Consider the following 25,567-nt stretch of genomic DNA (forward strand, 5'->3'; position numbering starts at 1 on the left):
CTCCTGCCTTGGCCTCTCAAGTAGCTGGGACTACAGTCGTGCACCACCATGCCCAGCTAACTTTTGTATATTTTTTTAGTGGAGACAGGGTTTCACTATGTTGAAACACTAGGTTTCACTATGGCCAGGCTGGTCTCAAACTTCTGACCACAAGTGATCCACCCACCTCAGCCTCCCAAAGTGCTGGTATTACAGGCATAAGCCACTGTGCCCAGCTTCGAATTTCTTACAATACTTTTTCTTCCTTCTTTTCTGTTGGGAACTGTTTTCACATATTAGGTGACTTGAAATTTCCCCATAGCTCACTTTCTGTTTCTCCAAAACAGAAAGAAAAGAAAAATATTTGGAGTTTCTCTTGCTATATTGTCAAGTTCACTAATCTTTTCTTCTGCAGTATCTAATGTCTAATCCTATCCAGTGTATTCATCCTACACATTACAGTTTCATCTCTAGAAGATTGGCTTGGGCCTTTAAAAAATATCTTCCATGTCTCTACTTAACTTTTTTTTTTTTTAATATCTGAAATACAGTTACAATCACTGTTTTACTATCTTTGCTAATTCTTTTTTTTTTTTTTTTTTTTTTTTTTGAGACAGAATCTCACCTTTGTTGCCCAGGCTGGAATGCAATGGCACTATCTCGGCTCACTGCAACCTCTGCCTCCTGAGTTCAAGCGATTCTCCTGCCTCAGCCTCCTGAGTAGCTGGGATTACAGGTGCCCGCCACCTCACCCAGCTAATTTTTTTGTATTTTTAGTAGAGACAGGGTTTCACCGTGATGGCCAGGCTGGTCTTAAACTCTTGACCTCAGGTGATCCGCCCACCTCGGCCTCCCAAAGTGCTGAGCCACCAAGCCCAGCCCTTTGTCTGTTAATTCTAACATATTTGTCAACTCTGGGTCAGTTTCAATGGGTTGATTTTTCTCCGCATTATGGATCCTGTTTTCCTGCCTTTTTGTGTGTCTGGTTACTCCTAATTGAATGCTGGACATTGCGAATTCTACCTTGTGGAGTGCTGGATGTTTTTGTATCCCTGTATGCTTGAGCTTTGTTCTGTTATGCAGTTAAGTTACTTGGAAGCAGTTTGATCCTTTTGCATTTTGCTTTCAAATTTTATTAGGAAGGACTGGAGCTTTGGGGGTTAATTTTTCCCTATTTCTCAGATGAGATCCTTTTTTGTCTCCTGAACAAAGGCTGTGAGAGATTAATTGGGAAAAGCTGGCTAATACTCATCTGAAATTTGTGGGGGACCCTCTACAGGTCTCCAGAGTGTTCTATCTGTGCAACTGTCTCCTCTCTGGTGCTCTGTCTTGAGAACTCCAGCTGTCTTGGTCTCCTTGGACTTTCAAAACAGTAAACTAGACAGCTGTAGGACTCACTTCATTGATTTCCCATGCTTTGTGGATCAATGTCCTTTGTTATTTGACATCCAATGTCTTAAAAACTGTTGTTTCATATATTATGTCCATTTTTTTTTTGGTCTGCAGTAGTTTCAAGCAGGAGGGTATATCCAGTCCCTGTTACCCTGTCTTGGCCAGAAGTGGCACACATTGCATCTGACATGGCTCCTTGGATTTGGCTGGATGAACATTTCATCACTCCTTGAAATTGGGATGAGACTTGAGAACTGGGAGAGGGCAGCTTTGTAGCCACAGAACACTTGAGGCTCATTCTTGGGTTCCTTTTGTGACTTTCCCACCTTGAGACTTCCACGGTATTCACTTTAATGGAACTTCACCCAAATAAAGATGTAAGGGGCCGGGTGCGGTAGCTCATGCCTGTAATCCCAGCACTTTGGGAGGCTGAGGTGGGTGGATCACCTGAGGTCAGGAGTTCGAGGCCAGCCTGGCCAACATGGTGGGCCCCGTGTCTCTACTAAAAATATAAAAATTATCTGGCTATGGTGGCAGGCACCTGTAGTCTCAGCTACTCGAGAGGCTGAGGCAGGAGAATCGCTTGAACCCTGGAGGCAGAGGTTGTAGTAAGCCGAGATCGCACCATTGCACTCCAGCCTGGGCAACAAGAGTGAAACTCCATCTCAAAAAAAAAAAAAAAAATGTATGGATACAGAGAGCACATGTACCACCTCTGCAGGAAGTCCCTGCTTGTCTTCACTCTGAGACTCCTTCCCTGGTAGCAGTATTTAGGGTGCATGCCCAGCTGCTCCCTCTCCCAGCCATGCAGGCTGAGATCCAACGCCACAGGTAGCTAGCTGTACTCCTGGTGCTGGTGGGGATCACTATGAAGCTGGAGCAATACTCGCAGAAGCACAAGCGCATCCTTATGAGGAACATCTCACAGGTCTGGGGTGGACCAGACCATAGGCAGGTCCACTGGATCCCCCAGGATGAGTTCCAGAATGTCTGTCTCTCTGGTAGTCTCACGCAGCCCCACCACACCTGGGTCCCCAGCCCCTCCCTCAGTCTAGAGACCTCCTCTTGGGGCTACATGTTGGGGAAGTCAGGTAAAAGGCAGCCAGCCACACATATCAGTTTGGGGCCGCATACGGTCAGGTGGTCCCTCCTCATTCAGGTCACTGCCCTGGTTCTGTGCTGACCCAGCGGTAATAATCGTCCTGCTAGCATAATGTCAGCAGCAAATGGGGCAAGGCAACAGGGGTCATCAGACAGCCTCGCCCCAGACAAGGCCACACTTCACTAGCCACAGTTGTGAAGAATTGAGGGAAATAAAACATGTTTTATTCCCAAGTAGACATTAGTTTGTGTCTGATTTATCAGGCCAAATGGAGCTCACATGGGTGTGAGATGACCATTTCTCCTCTCACAAGGGAAGTCTGTTTTATTTTCAGAAACATGCTATTTTATTTTGGCTCTATAGGCCATGCTTTTTTCATGTTTATTCCCAGGGCCTGGGCAGTTTTGTCCTGTGTGGGAGAAGCACACTGGCCTTTTGGCCTGAGTGCCTCTGCTCTGGCCAATTCAGGCGCTGGTGGCAAGCAGAGCCATGGAGGGAGAGACAGCCTCAGGCTTCTAATTCCCGGACACCACCCACTTATGGCGCTCTCACAGAGCTGCCTATCACTGCCCGGAGTCCCAGGGCCTCAGAAGGAGGCTCAGACACGCAGAGGGACCAGGAAAAGCACAAAGGAGCCGAGGTCCGACTGTGGGCATCGGTGCAGTGGGCTGGGTGGGCACCAGGTTAGGCCATCACGAGCCCTGCCCAGGGGACAGCAGAGAAGCTGCAGAGCCTGTAGTGCCCCCCCAACCCCTCAGACCTCTGACTGTCCTGCCACCTTCTCTCCAGACCACAAGGGCATCCAGATGAGGGCCAGACTTTCTGGGGCAGGGAGGAAGGCAGGAAAAATATAAAGACGCCAATTCTAGACCAAGCAGGGCATTGGTGCATCAGTCTGCTGGGGCCAGGGGAGGGTACATGGGGCACAGAGCTGGGTCTAACGGGGACCTGCCAGAGAGGCCATCGGGGGCTGCTGAGGCTGCACAGAGTAGCCAGGAAGCACGGAGCATTCGACTGTGACCATCTGAAATCAACTACTTGGGAGAGGGCTCCCTCAAAGACTGAAGTGCAGTCATGCCACTCTTTGGCCAGAACCCTCTGGTGGCTTTCCAGCTCACTCCACATCAAACCCAATGTCCTCATGACAGTCTATGGGTGGGCTCCGTGCCACCCCTTCAGCCGCCACGCCTGCCCTCTCTCCCGCTGTCCCTTTGCCTCCGCCTCCAGCCCCATCCTGTGAACACATCAGGAAAGCCCTCTTCACACTCCCTGCCCTGAAATCTTCCTCCTCAGCGCTGACGCATGGCTCCCACCTCATCTCCGGCAAGTGCTCCAACGCCACCCGCTTCCCTTGCACCATGAGTCCCCCAAGCCCCGACTCTGGTCTGTTTCTCCTGCACCATGTGCGGTAACTGCTGGTGCGTGATACAGTCCCCCGCGTGGTTCTCCTCACAGGAGGGAAAAGTTCCACGAAGGCAGATTTTTGTTTTGTTTTGTTTTGTTTTGTCTGGTTGAGAACAGGTATCTCTCTCCTGCCTAGCACAGTGCCTGGCGTGCGGCTGATGCTTGAAAAATATTTGCCAAATGGGCTGACCCCCTGAAGCAGAGCGCTTTCAGCAGACATGGAGTACACAGGCCCAGTCCCACACAGGGATTGAGAACCACTCGGGCAAGAATGCCTCAAAGCCTGGCAGAGGCCAGGGGTCTGTGGCCCGGGGAGATGCTCACAGATGCCCAGGTCTGTAACTGTGAATATTCACACTGAAGCGGTTCTGTTGGCCCATAGTCCTGTAGGTGCTTAATCAGGGCACAGGAAATCAAAAGCGTGCCCCTCTGACTTGACCGAAAGTACGCGCTGGATGTTAAAGAAGCCTCCACACACGGGAAGGCAGAGGAGCTTTGTCACCAGAATTTCCCCAGGTTTGTGACCTCCCTCAACTGCCCTTGGCCCACTGAGCTCCTGTAAAGCTCCAGCCAGGTCCCCTGAGGGGAGGCTGGAATCCCCAAGGGGGTGGACCCAGGGAGAGGGCTGGGCACACGCAGCAGGCAGCACCACACAGCAACACCTGTGCACACACACGCACACATGCAAACACACACACTCACACACACGCACATGCATGCACACACGCGCACACACATATGCACACACACACAGGCGCACACACATGTACACCTAGGACACAGCCATGAGATGCGTGGGGAGACAGGGCTGGGGGCCATGACATGCATGTGGACATGGCCGGCTCTGTGCCTGCCGAAATGGGGACAGTGGAGACAGTGGAGACAGGCAGCACGATAGCGTGGGTGCACAGAGGTCAACATGAGGTTAGAGGCAGAAGAGAGGGGTTGGGACGTGATCAGCAGATGGGCCCTGCTTCCAGGGTGCGAAATGGCACACTTCAGGAGTCACAGGATGTGGGGTAGGGAATAGGGAGGGCTCAGCGAGCACAGGGTCCCCTGGCAGGGGCTCCGTGCCCAGGCCCACCTGGGACTCGCCCTCGGCCGCGTCCCCCAACTGTGTACCCAGTCGCAGGTGCCCACCCTCAGTCTGGGCATGGCGGGGATGGCCCTTAAGACGAGGAGCTTGAGGAGCATACACATCACCATGCAGGCATCCAGGGTGACGGGTCAGCCACCTGAGGATGCCATGTCACAGACATGGAAATTTTGTTTCAAGGTCTGTAAGGAATTTTAGGGATCCAATCCAACTTGCTGATTTTACAGAAGGGGAGAGGGCTCAGTCATGCAGGGAGCTGGCAGGAAGGAAGGGCCTAGAACCCAGACCTCCTGGCCGGAGAGTGGGGCCTCACCGTTTATGTGCCCGCTGGCCAGAGAGGGGGTGGGCGAGGAAGGGGTTGTGAGGGGCCCTGGCCCAGGAGTGACAGGGGCTTGGGGGCAGAGGTCACAGACTCCTGTACATCCTCTCCTTGGGCTGGATCTCATGGGGGACCCCTGCCATGCTGAGTCACATCAACAAAGAATGAGGGGAAGGAGATGAGATGATAGAAAAGGGAGAGAGGAAAAAGCAGAGAGACCCAGCTCCAGGAAGAGCAAACTGCTCAGTCCCTAGAAGTGGCCGCAGCAGGATTTGTAAAACATCGCCCAGTTAAACTGTGCTAGACCTTGGGCCAGGAATGGCCCTCTGCTTCCCAACCACTGACTGTTTTACAGATGGGGACACTGACACCCCAAAGAGGGCCCACGCCTTGCAAAGAGCTACTGGAAAGTCTGCAGCTGTTTAGGGGCAATGTCTAGCTGGCTGCCTCTGACTCAGCTTTTTCTCATACACCAGGCCCTCTGGGGATGCAGTTGCTGATGGCAAGGGCCTGGAGGCCATTCTGCAGGGCTGCAGAGGCACAGTCGGCAGGCGATGCCCACCTGTACAGGAGCAGCCATCTCTCTCTCCTTCACCTCTGCTTCCCCCCAAAAGGAGGAACTCATTGCTAACAAACCAGCCCTCCCACCAGTGGGAGGCAGAGCGGGCTTTGAGGGATGAAGTATTATGGGAAGGGGTTATTGGTGCTGATGCCTGAAGGGCAGGGCCCCGGCTCAGCCCCCACCTGGTCCAGGTGACACTCACCATTCATCTGGGAGGGTGACAGCGAGTAGTCGCGGTCCGTGTGCCGCCTCTCTGGCTTCAAGTTGCGGCTCTGTCGGCCAGAACCCTCCAGCATGTTCACGATCTCGCCACGGTCGATGCTCTGCAGGGCTGTGCACAGATTTTCCACTGTGGGTGCAGAAGAGAGATATGCGTTACTCCAGGCCAGCAAGCAAGGATCACATGGGCTCAGAAAATGGTGTCAGGATGAAGATGGAGAAGGGAGATAATTTTTTTCAGAAGGTGGAGGTACCCTCTTTTCTTAGAATCAAAACAAACTTCCTCTTGGGAGAATACTTTTTATACTTCAACAGATCTTTTCCAAACGCTAACAGTGGGCAGTTATTTTACTTACTGGCCTGTTACCAAAAAAATAGTAAATTATTTTATTTATTGGTCTCACTCTGTCACCCAGGCGGGAGTGCAGTGGGGCAATCTTGGTTCACTGTCCATCTCCCAGGTTCAAGCAATTCTCGTGTCTCAGCCTCCTGAGTAGCTCAGATTACAGGTGCATGCCACCTCACCCGGCTAATTTTTGTACTTTTAGTAGAGACAGGGTTTTGCCATGTTGGCCAGGCTGGTCTCGAACTCCTGACTTCAAGTGATCTGCCTGTCTTGGCCTCCCAAAGTGCTGGGATTATAGGCGTGAGCCACCGCGCCCACCACAGTGGCCAATTTAAAAGTCTAGAAAGACTGTTTTTTATTTTTATTTTTATTTTTGTAATCTAAGAGGAGTACTACAAGAAAATAAGGATTAGAATGATTAGATTCTGTCCTTTTGAAATTCTTGGTCCTTGCCAGATGATTTGAGATGCAAATGTAAACACTCAATTTCTACTTAGTGGTTTTGAGTCTGGGAATCTGGTTGAGGAGGAGCTGAAAAGAGAACGAGGCAAAGTTCCCTCCAGGTTGGAGGAAGCTCCTGGGAGAATGAGAACTGGTTCAGACTGGGGTCCAGCTTACCCAGACTGTGTCCTGAGAGGACAATACTCATTTGCTTGGGAAATTCAACAGGAAGACCTCAAAGATGAGTCATAGGCCGGGCGCGGTGGCTCACGCCTGTAATCCCAGCACTTTGGGAGGCCGAGGCGGGCGGATCACAAGGTCAGGAGATCGAGACCACGGTGAAACCCCGTCTCTACTAAAAATACAAAAAATTAGCCGGGCGCGGTGGCGGGCGCCTGTAGTCCCAGCTACTCAGGAGGCTGAGGCAGGAGAATGGCGTAAACCCAGGAGGCGGAGCTTGCAGTGAGCCGAGATCGCGCCACTGCACTCCAGCCTGGGCGACAGAGCGAGACTCCGTCTCAAAAAAAAAACAAAAAAAACAAAGATGAGTCATACACCCTGCACACACATTGTCATCTAGGAGTCCTGAAGCAATTTTTATTTTATGTTTTTTAGAGTCAGGGTTTTGCTTGTTGCCCAGGCTGGAGTGCAGCAGTGCAACTGTAGCTCACTGAAGCCTTGACCTCCCAGGCTCAAGTGATCCTCCTGCCTCAGCCTCCAGAGTAGTTGGGACTACAGGTGTGTGCCACCACACCCAGCTAATTTTTAAAGGGTTATGTTACATAGTCTGCTCTCAAACTCCTGTGCTCAAGCAATCCTCCCACCTTGGCCTCCCAAAGTGTGGGGACTACAGGTGGGAGCCACTGTGCCAGGCTTTGCAATTTTTATCTTATTCCAAGGATATTAGAAAGGCTGAGGCCAAGCTTCTCTGATCATGCCTTCCAGCAGGACTGCCTGGAGACCTCCTGATGCGAGAGGCGCATGCGTGTGTGTGAGAGAGACAGACACACTGACTCCAGAGGCCAGTGTCATGAATGGAATTTGAAGAAAGAACAGTTGGGTGGGGAGGAGGTCCTAGGACAGGCTTCCTCAGCGGGACGGTACTGACTGTCTGTGTTTTGGCCTTCACGGATGACCCAGAGGTTCAGCAAGGCCACGCTCTGCTCCAACAGGGAGTTGGGATTTTCCACTCGGATCCTATTGATGTCTTCCACACTGAACTGCAGCTCCCGGGCCAACTCTGCAAGCAAAGAAACAACGGCAAATGTGAGCCATGCAAGGGGCCTCCAGCACACAGGCTGGGTGGGCACTGGGGCGTGAGGGCACCCAGTGGGGAGCACAGGGAGCTCTGAGGCAGCCTCCCTGTGGATTTGGTCTTCCTTCTTATCAAGAAGTTCCTTATGAAATGCCAGCACCTATACCTTTATATCTCCAGAAAATGGAAGAATGGGAGGGGTGCTTGATAAATAGGTCCTGAATGAATGAATGAATGAATGATTAAATGTCCTTTCTTCCTTTCATAAGTTCCAATATGAGATGACATGACCTTTCAGCAAGGTCAGCAACTTCTGCAAGGTCACAGAGTCAGTGAGTCCCCCTGAGCCAGGAGGGAGCCGCACCTGCCAATTCTCACCCCAGCGCTGCCTTGGCCAATTCTCACCACGCCCTGCTGCCAAGAACCAGTGAGAACAGAAATGGACTCCTGAGAAGCTTATGCTTCTTCAGGGAGAGGTGTTATTTACATTTAAAATGAAAATACAAGTTCCCATCTAAATGCAAGGCAATAATGCAGACTGTTAGCCAAAATCCCCCATTATGTTTACTGTTATTTCTTTAGAAGGAAAATAGCATTAGAGTTTAATTTCAAGGATGAAGAAGACTGGGGAGAAAGTGATGGTGAGAATCAGAACACGCACACACAACACAAACGTGCACACACAACACATATGCGCTCACACATGCATGCACATACACGCCCCCTGAGCAGCCAGCAGTCATGGTTTAAAGAAGGAGCCATGTCTGGACTTCTGTCTTTTCACAAGTTATTGCCAAAAGGTTTCTGAGTATGTCTAAAATCTTCTTTAGTGAATGAAGTGAAGTGAAGTGAATGAAGGGAGTCTACTCATATAAAGGCTAACAAAAAATAAGGAGGGGGAGGGGAAGCCATCTTCTCAGCGTCAACAAGAATTGAGCGCTGGGCTCTGGACAGAAATACAGTTATAATTAAGCATTCACCAAGCTGCATTTGGGTCCTCTTCTTTGTTGCTCAAAGCCACACAGTGCTGGATACTGACCACTTGCACCCCCATTGTTCCTAAAGACAGGGTTTCTGACATTAGGCTTCTGTTTAAGGATCCCTTAAGATGGTTTTCAGAATCCCAATTCCAGCAACCAGTCTGAAGGCAGGGATCAGCACGAGAACGTAGCTTCTTCCTCTCCCTGTCCATGACTTCACCCTGTACTTTCCAACCAATCAACCACCTCCACACTTCAGCCACTCCAAAGCCTTTAACAGCCCTAACCCTGAACGCCTCCTTGGGGAGATGGATTTGAGGTTTCCTCCTCCCTCCTTCTTTGGTGGCCCTGTGATTAAGCCTCTTTCACTGCTGCAACCCTGTGTCTCCGTGTGTCTTGACTTGCCATTCACATCGGGCAATGGACCTGCTGCGGTTACACAGGGAGAATCCAGTTCTAGGGTCTGTGGTTGGGCACAGCACATTCTGAGCCTTCACTTTATTTGCCCACCTGCCTCCCTTAAATAAGATCGACCCCGACGCCTGGCAGGACTTCTGCGAGATCCAGGCACAGCCACGGATTATAGTGAAATATGTTAAGACTTGCCCTCTCCTTCCCTCCTTTTCAAGGTCGCCTGTAACCTCAAAAGTTGATTCTTTCTTAGAAAGGAAAGTCAGACAGAGATGGAGGCGGGGGCTCCCCCTTCCATGGGCACTCAATGGTGTGGCTTGGACAGCAGACCCAGCTCAGACAATCACAAATCAGATAACCCATGGGTGATAAAAGGAGGGTTAGAAATGCCTCATTCATTGCTCATTACGGGGGAAGAGGGTAGGTGAGACGGACAAAGTGCTTTTCTGCCCCCAATTCCACACTCACCTGCCCAGCTGAGACCGAGGTGCTCTGAGATAACAGCCATCTTCTCTGCCTGGTCTGTCCCGCTGAGAAGACCTGGGGAGAAGCATTAGATTTCATTTAGTAGCCAGGGCAGGACACAGTTGACAGGCGTGAGGATACGGCCTTTGATGGACGTGGCTTCCGCGTGCACTGGGGTGATTGTCTAGACTCTCTGCAAGATCAGGGGAAGACCCGAGTCAGCTCTGCAGCTGCTTTTGGAACTGGCTGAGCGAGCGGCACCTCAGCAGAGCCCTCACAGGGCTGCAGGGAGATAAGCTCACACCCACCCTTCTTGGGAAGGGAGCAAGCATGCATTATCACACAGAGGCTGTACCTGGTGTGGACTCACTGAGAATGCTGTATCGCAGGGCCAGGGGTGTGGGGGTCCTTCTCCTATCTTCAGCTCCGCTTCCCTGCAGAAGAAGAAAGGGTGCTTTGGGTTTTGGACTCTCCCCACCTTCCTAGAGAAGGTGATCTGAGCTCCTATGATGCAGGGGTGGGGAAGGCTGACCCCAGTCCTGGTAAACAGTCCGTTTCTTCAGGGACTTAGCACAAAGAGTAACGCATGGGAGGAGTGGGAGTGAAGGGAAGCTGACGAAGTGTACATGCGTTATTAATCACAGTCATAATAACGGCAAGCTCACGTCACCCCATCACCTGTGAGGCCCTATTTAATGTTCATGGCAACGTAGGAGCTGGGTACTGTATTACTACCATTTCATCAATAAGGAAACTGAAGCATAGAGAGACTAAGTTCCTTGCCCAAGATCACCCAGTTAATAGGTGGTGGAGCTGGGTTTGAACTTAAAACAATTGTTTTTCTTTTTGGATTTCTTTCTGCCTCAAAGACCCGTTTCTGTACTGCCCTAAGGCCTTAACATCACAGCCCTGTGGAAAGCATCCAGATGCTTGCCCAAGGCTGCAGAAAAATATTCTCTCTCTTTTGTTTTTAAGAGCCAGGGTCTCACTCTGTCTCTGAAGCTAGAGTGCAGTGCAATGGCACGATCATGGCTCACTGCAACCTCAAACTCCTGGTCTCAAGTGATCCTTCTGCCTCAGCCTCCCGAGTGCTGGGGACTACAGGTGCATGCCACCATGCCCAGCTAATTTTTCATTTTTATTTTTTTGTACAGACAGGATCTCACTATGTTGCCCAGGTTAGTCTTGAACTCCTGGGCTCAAGCAATCCTCTTGTCCCAGCCTCCCAAAGCACTGGGGTTACAGGCATGAGCCTCTGTGCCCAGCCTGAAAATCCTCTTTTGAAAGGTAAGTTGGTTCACCCTCATCTCATCTCCAAAAAGAAAAGAGATTGAGCCATGGACTTATGAATGTAACCTTGCTTCTTTCCTAGTTTAGCATGGAAGGCTAATGATTAAAACAACAACAACAGCAAAACAACACCAACGAAAACCACGGAGACGGTCTGGAGACGTATGATCCCTCCAAAGTCCCTAGCAGAGGTGGTGACTGGGATACTCTTACAGGTATCGACAAATGAACATACGTGGCCAAGACTCCTTTGCTGAGCTCAAAACCCTGGGTGTTTGCAGTGGCTGAGGACACCAGGCTTCCCTTCTGTGAGGGCCTAGCACCCTGGGAAGATAAGCAGGTAGATGAAAAAGCGGCCTGAGAGAAGCCATGCCGGGGCTGGGAGACCTTAGCAGCTCTCCTTGGTGCGAACCTTGGAGGCCTCGGGCCAGGGATACTGAGGCAGATGCTCTTAGGGCCCCTTGCCACCTTCACACCTAGGGAGCCCAGGGTCCACAGCGTGAATGTGCCCATCACCATCTCATACCAACATTTGTTTCTCCTGTCACATAACCAGCGCTGCACGTGAATTGCAGAGAGGGCCAGGGCACGGTCTCCCCCCAGGCCACAACATGAGCATGTGGAGGAGAGCTCAGCACCTTTGTGTGCCTCGGGGGACTCAAAGGTTCCACCAGAAAGAAGCCCCTTGGAAGTGCTGGACCTGGGGTCTGTTTGGGGACCGCCTATGGGGAAGCCTTCTCTGGCCAAGGCTCCTCGGCAGGTGCCAGCTCACCTTGCTGCAGGGGGGCATGGTGATGTTCAGGTGGCAGAGTATGTGCTGGGTGTCCTCGTACTTCATCGCCTTGCGCAGAAATGACAGGGACCCTCCCGGCTCTCGACTGCTGTCCCTCACCTAAACTCAATCACACAAAGGAGAATTCAGGGGCCCTTTCCTAGGCCACTGGGCTGTCTGGTTTAGAGAATTCTGCCTCCCCAACTTCCTAGACCCAGAGGAGAGGTCAGCCAGAGGGTGCCGGCACCTTTACAGGTATGGCCAGACGGTTCTCCCGAAATGACTGGAAGTGGAAGCTCCGCTGCTGGGCAGCTTTCTTCACAGGCACCAAGTTCCCGGAGAGTTCTGCGAAGAGGGACATTCCTTCCAACACCTACAGGAGAGGAAAAGCAGATACAGCTTGTCAGGGAGAGAAGGGCCCAGATGTCCCACCTTCAACCTTCGGTCCTTCCCTCTCCAAGACACACCCTGCCACAGCAAGAGGCATGGGGGTGTGTGCTGAGAAATCCACTATTTGTTTTGGGAAAGGCTTTATTTCTAAAATTGTGATCAATGAGGCATGCTTCCTGACTTCAATGGATTTTGTTACATGTAGCGATCTTCTAATATCCCTGAGATGTTGATGAGAATTGCTATCAAGTACTCCAAAACGTCACTTGAATATCATAACATAGTTTCTGAAAAACAAACAAACAAACAAACAAACAAAAAACACCACCACCACCAACAAAAAATCCTGGTTCTGGGCTGGGCATTGCGGCTCATGCCTGTAATCCCTCCATTTTAGAAGGCCAAAGTGGGAAGATTGCTTGAGTTCAGGAGTTTGAGACCAGCCTGGGCAACACAAGGAGATCCCCATCTTTACAAAAAAAATGTTAAAAATTAGCCAGGTGTGGTGGCAAGTGCCTGTAGTCCCAGCTACGTGGGATGCTGAGGCAGGAGGATCACTGGAGGACAGGAGTTTGAGGCTGCAGTGGGCATGATGGCACCACTGCACTCCAGCCTGGGCAACAGACTGAGATCCTGTTTCTAAAAATAAAACCAAGATTCTGTTTTTACGTCTGTCCAAAGATGCTTTGTTCATGAGAAGAGCTGGAAAGCACTTGCTCTATTTTAATCTCACCGATAATAATGGTCCCTACTGTGTATATATAAAGCTTTCAACTGAGAAGTTATCATTAACCCATTTGACAGTTGAGAAAATTGAGGCCCAAAGAGAAAAACCGGTTTGCCTCGTTAGTGCCTAAGACAGGATTAGAACCAAGGTTCCAGTCCTGCGCTTGTTCTACGGGGCCCTCAGCCTTCCCCAGGAAAACTCAGCACAGATTCTGAGGCTTAGATCACTGCTGGCTTACTACACATCTTAAACCAAGTGGGTCTCTTAGGGTCGGGAACCGGTTCAGACCTAGCCCCCATGCCTTCACTCTGCGCATTATCTGTTGAGCCCTTTCCTCTGCCTCCTTACTTGGGTGCTACTGAAACTCTAGCACAGCAGGTCACAGTGTGGACTCGGGCCAGAGATGACCTGGATAAATCCTGTCTCAACCATTCACTTAGCTGTGTGACCATGGGCACATTACTTAACCTCTCAGCCTCAGTTTCTTAATACCTAAATAAGGAATAATAAAGGTACCCACAAATATGAGAATTAAATGAGATTATGCAAGAAAAACATTTTTAGTTATTTGTTTAATAGAGATGGCATCTCACTATGTTGCCCAGGCTGGTCTCAAACTCCTAGGCTCAAAGCGATCCACCTGCCTCAGCCTTCCAAAGTGTTGGGATTATAGGCATGAGCCACTGAGCCTGGCCAGCACTTTCGTTTGTTTGTTTTTTGTTTTGTTTCTTGCCCCCACCACCATACCCAGCTGGCTAGTACTGTTTTTTGTTTTTTGTTTTTTAAGACAGAGTCTTGCTCTGTCACCCAGGCTGGAGAGCAGCGGTGCGATCTCGGCTCATTGCAACCTCTGCCTCCCGGGTTCAAGTGATTCTCCTGTCTCAGCCACCCGAGTAGCTGGGATTACAGGCCTGTGCCACCACGCCGGCTAATTTTTGTATTTTTAGTAGAGACAGGGTTTCACCATGTTGGCCAGGCTGGTCTCTAACTCCTGACCTCAGGTGATCCGCCCACCTCGGCCTCCCAAAGTGTTGAGATGACAGGCGTGAGCCACTGCGCCTGGCCTGTCCAGCACTTTTAATAGTCCCTGGTGCACAAGACCTTCTGCAAATGCCAACTCTTTTCACAGATCACTGGACCAAAAGCCTGCAGCCTCCTCTGATATGTGCATGGTGGCATCTCTCACCTTTCCTGAAGCTTATCTAAGATGCTTCTCAAGAGGGGTCTCAAAGAGAGACAGCTGTGGAGCCCCTCGTCTACAGAGGGAGGACTTCCGGCCTGCACCAGGCAGGGCTGTTCTGGAGAAATGGCGGGAGGGTTTGTCCCAGAGGCGGTGCAGGGCCCAGCCCCGTACCTCTATGTCCCTGCTCCGGGCCACCTCCACGAAGTTCTCATGCTGCTCCAGGGTCTTGTCCACTTTATCATCCGTCATGCAGTAGCAGCGCAGGCGCCCCTCTCGGGGGTCATTCATCTTGGCAAAGATGACGAATTTGGCCATGTAGGGCACTGCGGTGAGCTCTTTGTACAGCAGGGTGGCGAAGTTCACAGCCTCAGCGGTCCGAGGACAGTCTGACAGCCAAAACCTAAAAAGGAGGGCACGTTATAATGTGTTCCCAAGTGCCCAACAGAGAGCATCCTTTCCGTCCAGATGGAAGCAGCCCATGAACCATGCCATGGCTACTCTCGCCACACCTGTGGTCACAGAGGCTTCCATGTGGAGGGGACAGTGAGGGAGCCTCAGTCTCAGGCCTGAGGATGGCCCACACAGTGCTGGGCTGGGCTGGCCTTGTCTCACCTGGCGGAGACGTTGGTGGTGAAGTTGGCGCACTCGTTGGCATATACAAGTTTGGTGGTTCCTGTTATGTCTTCCCACTGAGCTTGGTCTGTTCCTCCTGTAACACCGGCAGAAACGGGGCTGGGGACAGTCTTCAGGACGTAAGCATGGAGCTTACTAAAATGCTAAGGCCCTGGTGTGCAAGGTGAGACTGGGTGAGGCTCACTTGGTCTGCAGCCCTGGGCACACCTACCCTCACCCTCTGCCCTTCCTCCTAGCGACCTGCATGCCCCTCCTCCTAGGGCTTGGAGGGTTCTTCCCCAGGGCCATGGACTTTTTTTTTTTATTATTTTTAGATGGAGTTTCATGCTTGTTGCCCAGGAGTGGAATGAACTCGGCTCACTGCAACCTCCACCTCCCAGGTTCAAGCAATTCTCCTGCCTCAGCCTCTGGAGTAGCTGGGTTTACAGGCGTGCGCCACCACGCCTGACTAATTTTTGTATTTTTAGTAGAGATGGGGTTTCTCCATGTTGGTCAGGCTTGTCTCGAACTCTTGACCTCAGGTGATCCACCTGCCTCGGCCTCCCGAAGTGCTGGGATTACAGGTGTGAGCCACTGCATGGGCATGGACTTTTATGCAGATGCATCATCCTTCCACCTCTTGGAAGAGCACCTCACTCCCAGGGAAGCCAACAAAAACTAAGGGGATTGCTGGCCTCGCCTTCTCGTGTCACCCCCCTACTGTGTTCCAGAAGCACTGCAGCTGTGGAGAACACAAGTCTGAGACAGGGGCCCCTCTCACCAATGACGCTGCAAAGCAGGCGCAGGCTGGTGGTGTCTCCCTCCCCGCTGTCCCTCGGGTTGTCGGTCCAGGAAGGAGGTAGCGGGATCCGAAGTCCGATGGGGCGGTGGAACTTCCGGCGCCGGGGCTCCACGGTGACAATGGGGCTGAATGTGGCCTGGTTGCCCAGGAGCTTAGTGACAAGCTCATCTGGGACAGGCTGGGCCTGTGAAATGACAGAGGCAGGACACTCAGGCCCAAGCAGGAGAGGGGCTAGTCAGACTGGAGGCAGCTCCATGCCCGGAGAGAGTGGCCGTCGGTGCATGGGGTCCCCTCTGCTGTTGGACCGCAGGACTGACATGGTGGAGCTCGCCTTCCTGAGCCCTTTCTCCCCTTCTCCTCTGCTTCTTACTCCCAGGGCTGGTGCATCTTTGCTCGCATCACGGCCAGCTCCCAGAGGTCATGCGGTTCCCGCATGCTGCACAGACCGGGTCATGCAGCTTGATGGATGCACCTTATCAGGGAGCTTCCGCCTCACCCCTTCCCACTCAACTCTCCTTTGAGCTTTAAAGTCAGATCTCCACTGTGGTATTTCAAAGCACTGGACAAAAGCATGGGGATGTCCTGGGGAAGAGGGTGGCCTTCCCGGGGCCTGGAGTTCAGTCCACCCCCAGGACCTGGCGGGGAGGAGAGCTGTCACCTGCAGAGCCAGCTTCACTCTCTTGGTGACTGCATTCTCCGGGAACGTTGCCTGTACCAGGGGCACCAGCTTGCTCTTCAGGGAGCCCCCTTCGGGACCGATGGTGTCGTAGTCCTGGCAGAGCCGCGACATGATCACAAAGTACAGCGGGAAGTCGGTGGTGATGATTCGGCACACCCTCTTCTTCTCCAGCTCCTCCAGGCTCCCCAGCTCTGGAATCACACACACAGGCCACCACCCCGGTCACATCAGGCACAGATGCAGGCCTTCCAGGGGCCCCAGAGCCTCCTTGTCCCCAAGACCCAGTGCACACACCCTCTCCAGGTGCCGGGCGGCATAGTGGCCAGAAGAAGTGCCCAGGCCCAGAGGCCCAGCAGAGCAGATGCGGCTGCAGGCAGCAGCTGAGCATCTCCTCACACATCCTGGGGACCCAGGGCTTGTCCACACCAGGCCATTTCCAGCCTCTTGGGGATTCCCAAACTCCAGGTGGCCCTGAAAGACCACCTTTAAGGTGCAACTCAAACCCCTCTTCCGCAAGGAGGGGACCCAGCCCTGGGATTCCCCCTACTACCTTCGTCCATCCCGTTGAGGATCTGATCCAGGTAGCTCTCTCCATAGCGGCTCCTGTGCTCCTTCCACACGGAGCCGTTTTCACTCCTCAGAACCACGAGCTCCCGGTCTCCACGGCCATGGGAGGCAAAGTGCGGGATCTCCACGATTACAGGGCTGAGGCAAGGACACCGTGGTGGTGGGGAGGTGCTCACACAGGGCAGGCAGGGCACAGGGAGGGATGGGGCTGCCGGCTCCCACCCAGATGGAGAAGGCGCTTCCACAGCCACGTGGAGGCCCTACCTGCAGGCAGGTCTCTAAGTGGACCAGACCCGTGGGGGGTCCCCCGGGCTTCCCACAGCCCTGCTTGCTCCCCACCAGGCTTGCAGTAACAGTGAGGGCAGGGCCAGTCTCATTTCACGGGGGCTCTGCTCCCACGACCTAAGGATCCTGTCCTTGCACCTGATTCTAAAAATCCATCTGACATCCCTACACGGGTAACCTCATCTATCAACTGGTCATAATGACATTTCCTTCGGAGGGACGCTTTGAGGACAAAGAAAGGTCAATGAGAAAACTTGCTGCTTTGCAAATTGTGGTGACCACTCTGAGCGGGGCCAGGAGGGTGGACAGAGGTAGAAGGCAAGACCTCCTGGTCAGCCCTGTCCCCACATCACACCCATGGTGCCTGAAGGGTAGCAAAGCTCCAGGAGGAGCCCAGGCTGCTTCAGGGAGGTGGGCCATAGGCCTCTGGAGCTGCGTACTTCGCTCGTCCGCAGGGGAAACAGCCAGGGAGGCTGTCTTCCTGGGGACTCTCAGTGCATAAATGGTCAGACCCTCAGGGCCTCAGATTGGCCTTGTCTCTAGTGTCACGCAATATTTAAGAGTTGTTTTTTTGTTTTTTTTTTTTTTGTTTTTTTTTTTTTTTGTTTTTTTTTTTTTTTTTACAATGACGGGGTCTTGCTATGTTTTCCAGGCTGGTCTCGAACTCCTGGCCTCAAGCGATGCTCTCACCTCAGCCTCCCAAAGCATTGGAATTACAGGCGTGAGCTATCATGCCTGATCTGAGATCTGAGAGTTGTAAGCCCTCTCAGGGCTATGGATGCCTTCGTGTGTTAAGAAAAGTCAGGGAAAGGGGAGGGGCACCCAGTTCTGTTTCCCCGTCGGGACAGTGGAGATGGCGTGGCCTCCGTGGCACAGGGACAGGTGAGGACATGGGCTGCCTGTGCATGCTCACCTCAGGAACTGTGCCCCTGTGGGCCCCAGCGCGATGATCCTGCTGGCCAGGCCCTCCTCCTCGGCCAGTGGGGGTGGCGTGCTGAGCTTCTGGGGCTTGACCAGGCGGCAGGTGATGCGGGTGGGCGCTGCGCACGTCCGTGGTGGGATCACCACTCGCAGGCCGTTGTGGCGACTTCCTCTCATGGAACCACCCCGGGCGTCGACCATGAAGCTCACCAGAAACCTAGGAGTGGGGCAGATGCACGCTGGGCTTCTGCATCCCCTCTGGGAGATGGAGACAGGAGTCCCCGAGCCCTGCGCCCGCCACTCACCCTGTGTGCACCGGGCTGGCCACCGGGCTGATGTTGTCTGAGGTCTCGGTGGCCGGACTGCTGGGGATAAGGGAGTCCTCATCATACTCTTTAGATGCCTGAGGACAGAGAAAAGGTCCTCCTGTTCCACTTCCTCCCTGGCCGGCTGGATGCCGTACCAGGGCATGGAGGCTTGGAAGAGCCTTGCTGCTAGAAACCAGGTGCATGTGGAGAAAGTGCTCCCACAGGACCCCACCGCCCTATCAGACAAGGCTGTCCTGGAGTCTAAAAGGAGACAGGAGCTTCCTCCCACCTCCATGCCTCTCCTGGGCTCAAGACCCTGGGACACAGCCTTGGAATGGATGGAGCCAGTCCTCACCATTCAGTCTGACTCCTGGCCCCCAGGCCCACCGCACCTGCTGCAGACCTGCCCCCTTCTTTCCAGCTCTGCCCACGGGAAGCCCTGCCCTCGGCAGGCCAACTTCCTCTAGGATGGGCACTGCATCCCAGCACCATGACCGCCTCACCACTTAGCTGTGGGTGGGCTACCTGCCCTGTGGACATCTGGAGTCCATGAGGTGAACACAACAGATTCCCGCCCTTGTGGGGCTTCCTGCTTCCTCACCTGTATAGCGGGGACTTGCCTTAGGGTAACATTGCAACTACAGGGATGCCAGCCTGCCCTGGCACAGCCAGCAGGACCTGAGCCCGGCCTTGGTGCTCTCTAGATCTTCACGTCTGCTTTTCCCCCAGTCCAGAACATCCTTGTCCCTCACCCTTGTTGATCTAATCCTCTCCACTCCCCACATCTCACCTCCTCCACAGATACTCCCGGCCACCCTGGGGCTGGTTAGGGCCTCCCTGCTCTGCACTCTGCCAGCACTCACACCACACAGTGGAGCACTCCCCTGCTCTCCCTCCCGGTTCTGTGCTAACTGGGTTCACGCGTCCGAGTCCACTCTTTCCGGTTGGGCCCTGGCTCCCAGGAGGCAGGTGTCCAGCCCTCCTGCCTGAGCCTGTCCAGGGCGCACAGCAGGAATCCAGTAAACATCTGCTGGCTGGAATTCCTACCCTAGGCCAAGAGTTGAAGACAGTGGGCTGGTCAAGGACCCGCAGGTTTCTCACTGCTGCTGTCCTGGGCTGCATCCAAGGACTGAGCCACCACAGGATAGGGCCCCATCTGACCATCTCTCCCAGACGCGGCCCACCCAATGCCGCCGATGTTGCACCATTTTAAGGCGTCCAAGCGTGGAATGCCAGCTGGACAGTGAGTGGCATGTGAGCTATCAGTGTCTATTGTGCTATGTACAGGCCACCCCTCAACAATCACTGTCCCGGGGTACTCATGCTCTCCACGTGGGGAAACCACAGACAAGCAGCTTCTTACCTGCTCCTGCTCTTCTGACCTGATCACCACCGTCTCAGGTGTGACACAGGGAATCCTGGGGATGGCTGGAGATTCCACCCTGCGTGCCAAGAACACCAGAACATCACAGGGCTGATCCACATGTGCACACAGCTTCCTCTTCCTCTTGCCTCCAAGTCTCTCCCTCCCGCTTTCCACTGCGGAGCCTGACTGCCCTTCACAACCTGGTGGAAGGACTGCCTCCTCCTCCATGAAGTCCTCCCCAATGACTCCAACCTGCACTCGCCACCCCTTTCTCCTCCTTTAGAACCTGTTGACAGAATCCTTGCTCTGGCTAACAATATATCTTTCTGTGTTGCTATATGACCACTTGGTGTGCATTTCAATCCCACCAAATGAATCGTAAGTTGCTTATGGTCAGGGTTACAGCTCTGTATTTCTTTCTAACAGATGTCTAGCAAATTCAAGTGGAGCAAATGGCACCGTGGTTTCACTCCCCGCTTGTTCAGGGACATTTCCGTCTTTTCAGAAAACACCTAGGGCTTAGTGTTTCTACAAAGTCGTTGATATTAGATTGCTTTGCAAAATGTCCCTGTGTACACTGTGCCCACGGTGAGATAACTCACAGCAGTCACGGGGAAATGAGAGATGTGGTCCAGGCAGACCCGAATCTCCCCTGGCTTGTACCGAACATACCTCAGGGGCAGAGGGATGCAGTCAGAGTTCGAGCTTAGCCTGGCAATAGTTTCTAATGTGAACCTTCCTCAACTTTTTTTTTTTTTTTTTTTTTGAGATGGAGTTTCACTCTTATTGCCCAGGCTGGAGTACAGTGGCACAATCTTGGCTCACTGCAACCTCCACCTCCCGGGTTCAAGCAGTTCTCCTGCCTCAGCCTCCCGAGTAGCTGGGACTATAGATGCACACCGCCACATTCAGCTATTTTTCTGTATTTTTAGTAGAGACGGGGTTTCACCATGTTGGTCAGGTTGGTCATGAACTCCTGACCTCAGGTGATCCTCCTGCCTCAGTCTCCCAAAGTGCTGGGATTACAGGTGTGAGCTACCGCGCCCGGCCATGTTCCTCAACTTTTGGATGAGAAGTTGAGTGTGCATAAGATGGAGAGGGGGTGTGGATATAAGGCTGTGAATGAGGGGAGCCTGGGAGAGGAGGGGACACTGGAAGAGGAGCAGAGAGGCATCCAGGCAGCATGGTGTGAGGAAGGCCTCCTCCTGCCCTGGTGGCTCAGGTGCACAGCTAGTGCATCCTAAGGTGCAAACCGTCTCTCTCTGCGGGCAGCATGCCCAGCACCTGGCCTGCTGTGCTCTTCCTCCCTCTGGAATCCCTGCTCTGAGCCACAGGGCTACACCTCAGCATCCTCCTAGGGACCCTCCCAGGAGCGCTGCTCACACTTGGTCTAGCTTTGGCACAAAATCCAGGAGCTCCTTCTCTTCATCGACATCCCTGGAATCCGGCCTCTCAGGCTTGGAGCCGATGAGTTCTTCCCCTGAAACAGCAAGAGCTCAAGTGAGCGACAAGGTAGAGGGAGAAGAGTCCTTCTTACTTCTTAAAAAGCTCTGTTCCCACTCCGCCTCTCAGGGCTTGCTCCTGAGGAGTGGGGAAGGCCTTGATGCTGCAAGGAGACCGGGAGCAATGTCTTTGCCCAGTCCTGGTCCTCCAGCTCTGGGACAGAGAGCAGGGCAGCCAGCTCCTGACATCTTAGATGCCTGAGGCTTTGCAGGAAGCCAAAGACACAGCCAGAAAGAACTTTCTTCGCTTAGTTCCAATTCAAAACAGCCCTTTTAGGGTGCAATGACACCAAAGAAGGAACTGCTACTGCTCTTTTCCACTCCACACCAACAGAAGAACAAACTACAGTGGAACTGGACCCACTCATTTCAAAGGGTTGGAGAATTTTCTGTAACCGTGGCAGCCAAAACCTCATTACTTCCAAAACCCATCACAAAGAGGTTCAAACTACGGGTCAATCAGCTGCCTGCACCTCTGACTGCCCCTTTGTTTCTCTCTCCTAGTTTGAACTGGAGCTGGAGCCCCGGCCCTCAACCTTGAGGGGTCATTCAATGCCACCCAGCAGTGAGCACCATGGCTTGTGATCTGGAGCTAACAGGATGGAAGAACAACAGCTCATGCAGTTATGATCACAAACATGGTGGCATGGGCACAGACACAGAGATGGACAGGCAGGAGCTGCCTGCCAGGCATGGGTCTCATGGGTGTGAATTCCTTAGTTTAGTTGAGCTCCTGGCTCCAGGTTATTCGCTGTCAGAGGAAGATGGAAAGCAGGAATGGATTAGTGAGCATCTGGGTTGCTTAGGGTGAAATGCACTCTAGTGAGAAAAGACCACAGGAAACAGAAAGCGTTTCATACCCATTATAGTTATATGAGCAGTTCCTGGAAAGCAAAGGAGAGCAGAGTTGAAAGAAGGACCACATTGAAGGCAGTTAAAGCGAGAGACATATATTATCCAAAGGAGCACCAGACAGCTCTGCTTCTCTAGTTGACAAAGTTATACAACCATGGAATAACCCAGATGGAAAGGACTACCGAGCTGATCCAGCCCACCCCACTATTCAACATCCCCAGAGTTGAGGATCTTACTGCTCAATATCCCCATCTAATTAGTGATGAAATAAGGTTTGTTGGGGGTAGGAAAATACTGGAAGCATTCTGTAGTTCATACAAGCTGAGACTATAGTAATTTCTTTCTTTTTCTTTTAGAGACAGGGTCTGGCTCTGTCACCCAGGCTGGAGTGCAGTAGGGTGATTACAGCTCACTGCAGCCTCAAGCTCCTGGACTCAAGCAATCCTCCCACCTCAGCCTCCAGAGAAGCTGGGACTATAAATGTGCACCACCACACCCCACTAATTTTTAGTTCCAATTTTTTTTTGTAGAGACGGGGGTCTCCCTTTATTGCCCAAGGCTGGTCTTGAACTCCTAGCCTCAAGCAATCCTCCAACCTTGGCTGCCCAAAATTCTGGGATTGCAGGCATGAACCCAGGCACCCAGCCAGACTATAGTAATTTCATAATCACAGAAATAACCCAAAACCTACTGACCCTCTATGTGGTTGAAGTGCAGCTTAAAAGGCATTCTCACAGATTTTGAATAATCCACTTAGTATTCATTCAAAGCATAAAGAAAGAACCAGACAGAATTTTATTACAGTTCCTCATGGGCTGAGAGTTGGTCTGAGTAGAACCATGCTCCAATTTGATAACACATCCATAATCTATGCAAACACACATGTTTTTGAAACTTCACAGAATTTTAAATTTAGTCAATGTTCCTTCACCTAAGATTGTATTAATAGAGTAGTATTTTTGATAATAGACAACAGCTATAAAAAGCAGGTCTCCCCACTTTCAGTGTCCATCTACAGCTCTTGGGCGTGTTGTAAGGGGGCAAAGCCGGCAGGTGGCAGGAAGCCCCCTTGGAGGGTGCCCAGAGCCCCTCTGTCCCCACCAGCCTGAGCTCATTACCCCAACTTTACCTTCATCTTCCGAGACATCCAGGATCTCATCAACTGTCTCAGGGAAACTCATCCGATGCTTATCACTGACTAACTAAAATGAGAAAAAGCAGATAATTCAACCCAAACTAGAGCCGCACACATTTTTTACCAGCCCAGCGGTTCCCTGGTCACGCCTGTGGGGTGTGCCCCAAACGCAGAAAAACGGACGGAGGAGGTGCTCAGCCTAGAAGCTGCCGGGCAGGAACCACTGAGATGGGACCCGGGAAAACTGGCTTCCCATCTCCCCAAACCCCATCCACTCCACTGCTGCTCGGAATGCTGGTCCTGCCCCGAGTCCTCAGGCCGCTAGGTGGCAGCACAGCCCCGCTGGAAGGAGGACAAGTTCCCACCCGCTGGGCGCTGCGCCTCCGACCGGCATCCTGGAGCTCCAGAACGCACCCCACTTCCAGAGTAACCCCGGGCACGCCTCTGCGCCAGGCTGAGTATGTCCGGGGTGGGTGCGGGGGAGAGGCAGACATACCACGAAACTGGTTTCATCCGTGACGACCTTGAGCACGTCGGTGACAGAAATGTAGCCCAAGCGCTTGGCTATGGCCAGAGGTGTGGTTCCATCCTGGGAAAAGAGCAGCCCAGGTGCAGTCAGAGGATGGAGTCTAGCAGGTGGGGCTGGCCCCTTAGACACAGATCGAGTTCACCTTCTAGTTGTTCAGGAGAACCTGAGTGGACAGATGTCACCGTGGGGCCCAGAACGAGATCCCTGCACGTGTGTGTGCCTAGATGTGTGTTAGCAGCAACACCCAGAGATGGGTGTGGGAGGAGGGAGGGCAGGGGTGCTTTTGATCTGCAGCGTCAAGTGTGGGGCCTTGCAACCCAGCAGGGGAAATCTCCCAAGGAGAAGTCAGGCTCTGCCAAGTGGGTGCCCACCGGGAAGGAGGTCAGGAAGTTAGCAGATGCAGTTTTAGGAAGATGAGGACAGAGGGAGGCTGCTTGCTGCTCCCAAAGTCTGTTCTTGGGTGTCAGTGATGGGGTATTAAAGTAGTTGAATTAATCCATATACTTCAATGAACTCTAATCAGAATACTCATAAATCACAAATCACCAGAAACACAGCAAGGGCATACTTTCTACTTTGATTCCAAGAGAAAGAGCTACGTGATCATAAATGGATACTGAGGCTTGATTTTTCTTTTGACCTCTCTACTTCTAGGATGTGCCTTGGGCTCTGTTCAGATTCAAGCCCAGCTGCAGCTGCAATTTCTGCAACCCCATCTACAATCAAGGATCCACTTTTGTGTGTGTGTGTGAGACAGAGTCTAACTCTGTCGCCCAGGCTGGTGTGCAGTGGTGCAATCTAGGCTCACTGTAACTTCTGCCTCCTGGACTCAAGTGGTTCTTGTGCCTCAGCTTCCCGAGTAGCTGGGACTACAGGTGCCTGTCACCTCACTCGGCTAATTTTTTTTAAATATTTTTAGTAGAGACACTCGCCCTGGAGTGTTGGCCAGGCTGGTCTCTAACTCCTGACCTCAAGTGATCCACCTGCCTTGGCCTCCCAAAGTGCTGGGATTACAGGTGTAAGCCACTGCACCCAGCCAAGGGGGTCCACATTATTTCAGAGATAGAAGCAAACATGGAGATAATTTCATAGAACCTCCGCATGGTCAAATGAGAAAGCTCATAGTGAACAATGATTGCTGATGTCACTAAAGATAACCTCGAGCCCTGAAAGATCAGGAACCACCCAGGACATTGAACTATGTTCACTTGCACCATATTGAAAACAGTTTCACATATTTTAGAATGGGTTTCAACAAATATTTATATATACGGTATATATGTGTGTATGTGCATATATATGTATATGTCTCTGTGTGTGTGTGTGTGTGTGTATATATATATATATATAAAAAGACACAAGGTCTTGCTCTGTCTTCCAGGCTGGCTTTCAAGTGGGCAACTGGAAAATGGACACTGAACTGCAGTGGCGCAATCACAACTCCCTGCAGCCTCGACTTCCTGGACTCAGGCTATCCTCCCACTTCAGCCTCCCAGTTAGCTGGGACTACAGCTAATATGTGTCACCACATCCACATAATTAAAAAAATTATTTTATAGATTCAGGCACTCACTGTGTTGCCCAGACTGGTCCTGAACTCCTGCCCTCAAGCAATCCTCCCTCCTTAGCCTCCCAAAGTGCTGTGATTACAGGCGTGAGCCACTGCACTCGCA

General features: G+C 52.2%; 1 protein-coding gene across 26 annotated transcripts in view; it reads right to left on the reverse strand.

The window, feature by feature from the left end:
• The window catches only part of ANK1 (ankyrin 1), a 246,513-nt gene that overhangs the window by 28,871 nt on the left and 192,075 nt on the right, over positions 1-25,567 (reverse strand). For 11 of the 26 annotated variants that reach the window (XM_065519140.1, XM_073998718.1, XM_005563188.4 and 8 more), the window contains 18 exons: positions 23,862-23,954; positions 23,360-23,432; positions 22,236-22,259; positions 21,257-21,353; positions 19,871-19,949; positions 18,505-18,602; positions 18,192-18,416; positions 16,977-17,131; positions 16,406-16,617; positions 15,727-15,931; positions 14,946-15,042; positions 14,505-14,733; positions 12,281-12,406; positions 12,034-12,153; positions 10,327-10,405; positions 9,975-10,046; positions 7,969-8,100; positions 6,057-6,203 (listed from right to left, as the gene is read on the reverse strand). In XM_065519140.1, coding sequence (XP_065375212.1) covers positions 6,057-6,203; positions 7,969-8,100; positions 9,975-10,046; positions 10,327-10,405; positions 12,034-12,153; positions 12,281-12,406; positions 14,505-14,733; positions 14,946-15,042; positions 15,727-15,931; positions 16,406-16,617; positions 16,977-17,131; positions 18,192-18,416; positions 18,505-18,602; positions 19,871-19,949; positions 21,257-21,353; positions 22,236-22,259; positions 23,360-23,432; positions 23,862-23,954 — 2,263 coding nt within the window. The remainder of the gene's footprint in view (positions 1-6,056; positions 6,204-7,968; positions 8,101-9,974; positions 10,047-10,326; positions 10,406-12,033; positions 12,154-12,280; positions 12,407-14,504; positions 14,734-14,945; positions 15,043-15,726; positions 15,932-16,405; positions 16,618-16,976; positions 17,132-18,191; positions 18,417-18,504; positions 18,603-19,870; positions 19,950-21,256; positions 21,354-22,235; positions 22,260-23,359; positions 23,433-23,861; positions 23,955-25,567) is intronic. The other 15 variants (XM_005563189.4, XM_005563179.4, XM_005563177.4 and 12 more) reach the window with 3 other exon arrangements.

Source organism: Macaca fascicularis, chromosome 8, assembly GCF_037993035.2.
Source record: "Macaca fascicularis isolate 582-1 chromosome 8, T2T-MFA8v1.1".
NCBI classification, from domain to species: Eukaryota; Metazoa; Chordata; class Mammalia; order Primates; family Cercopithecidae; genus Macaca; species Macaca fascicularis.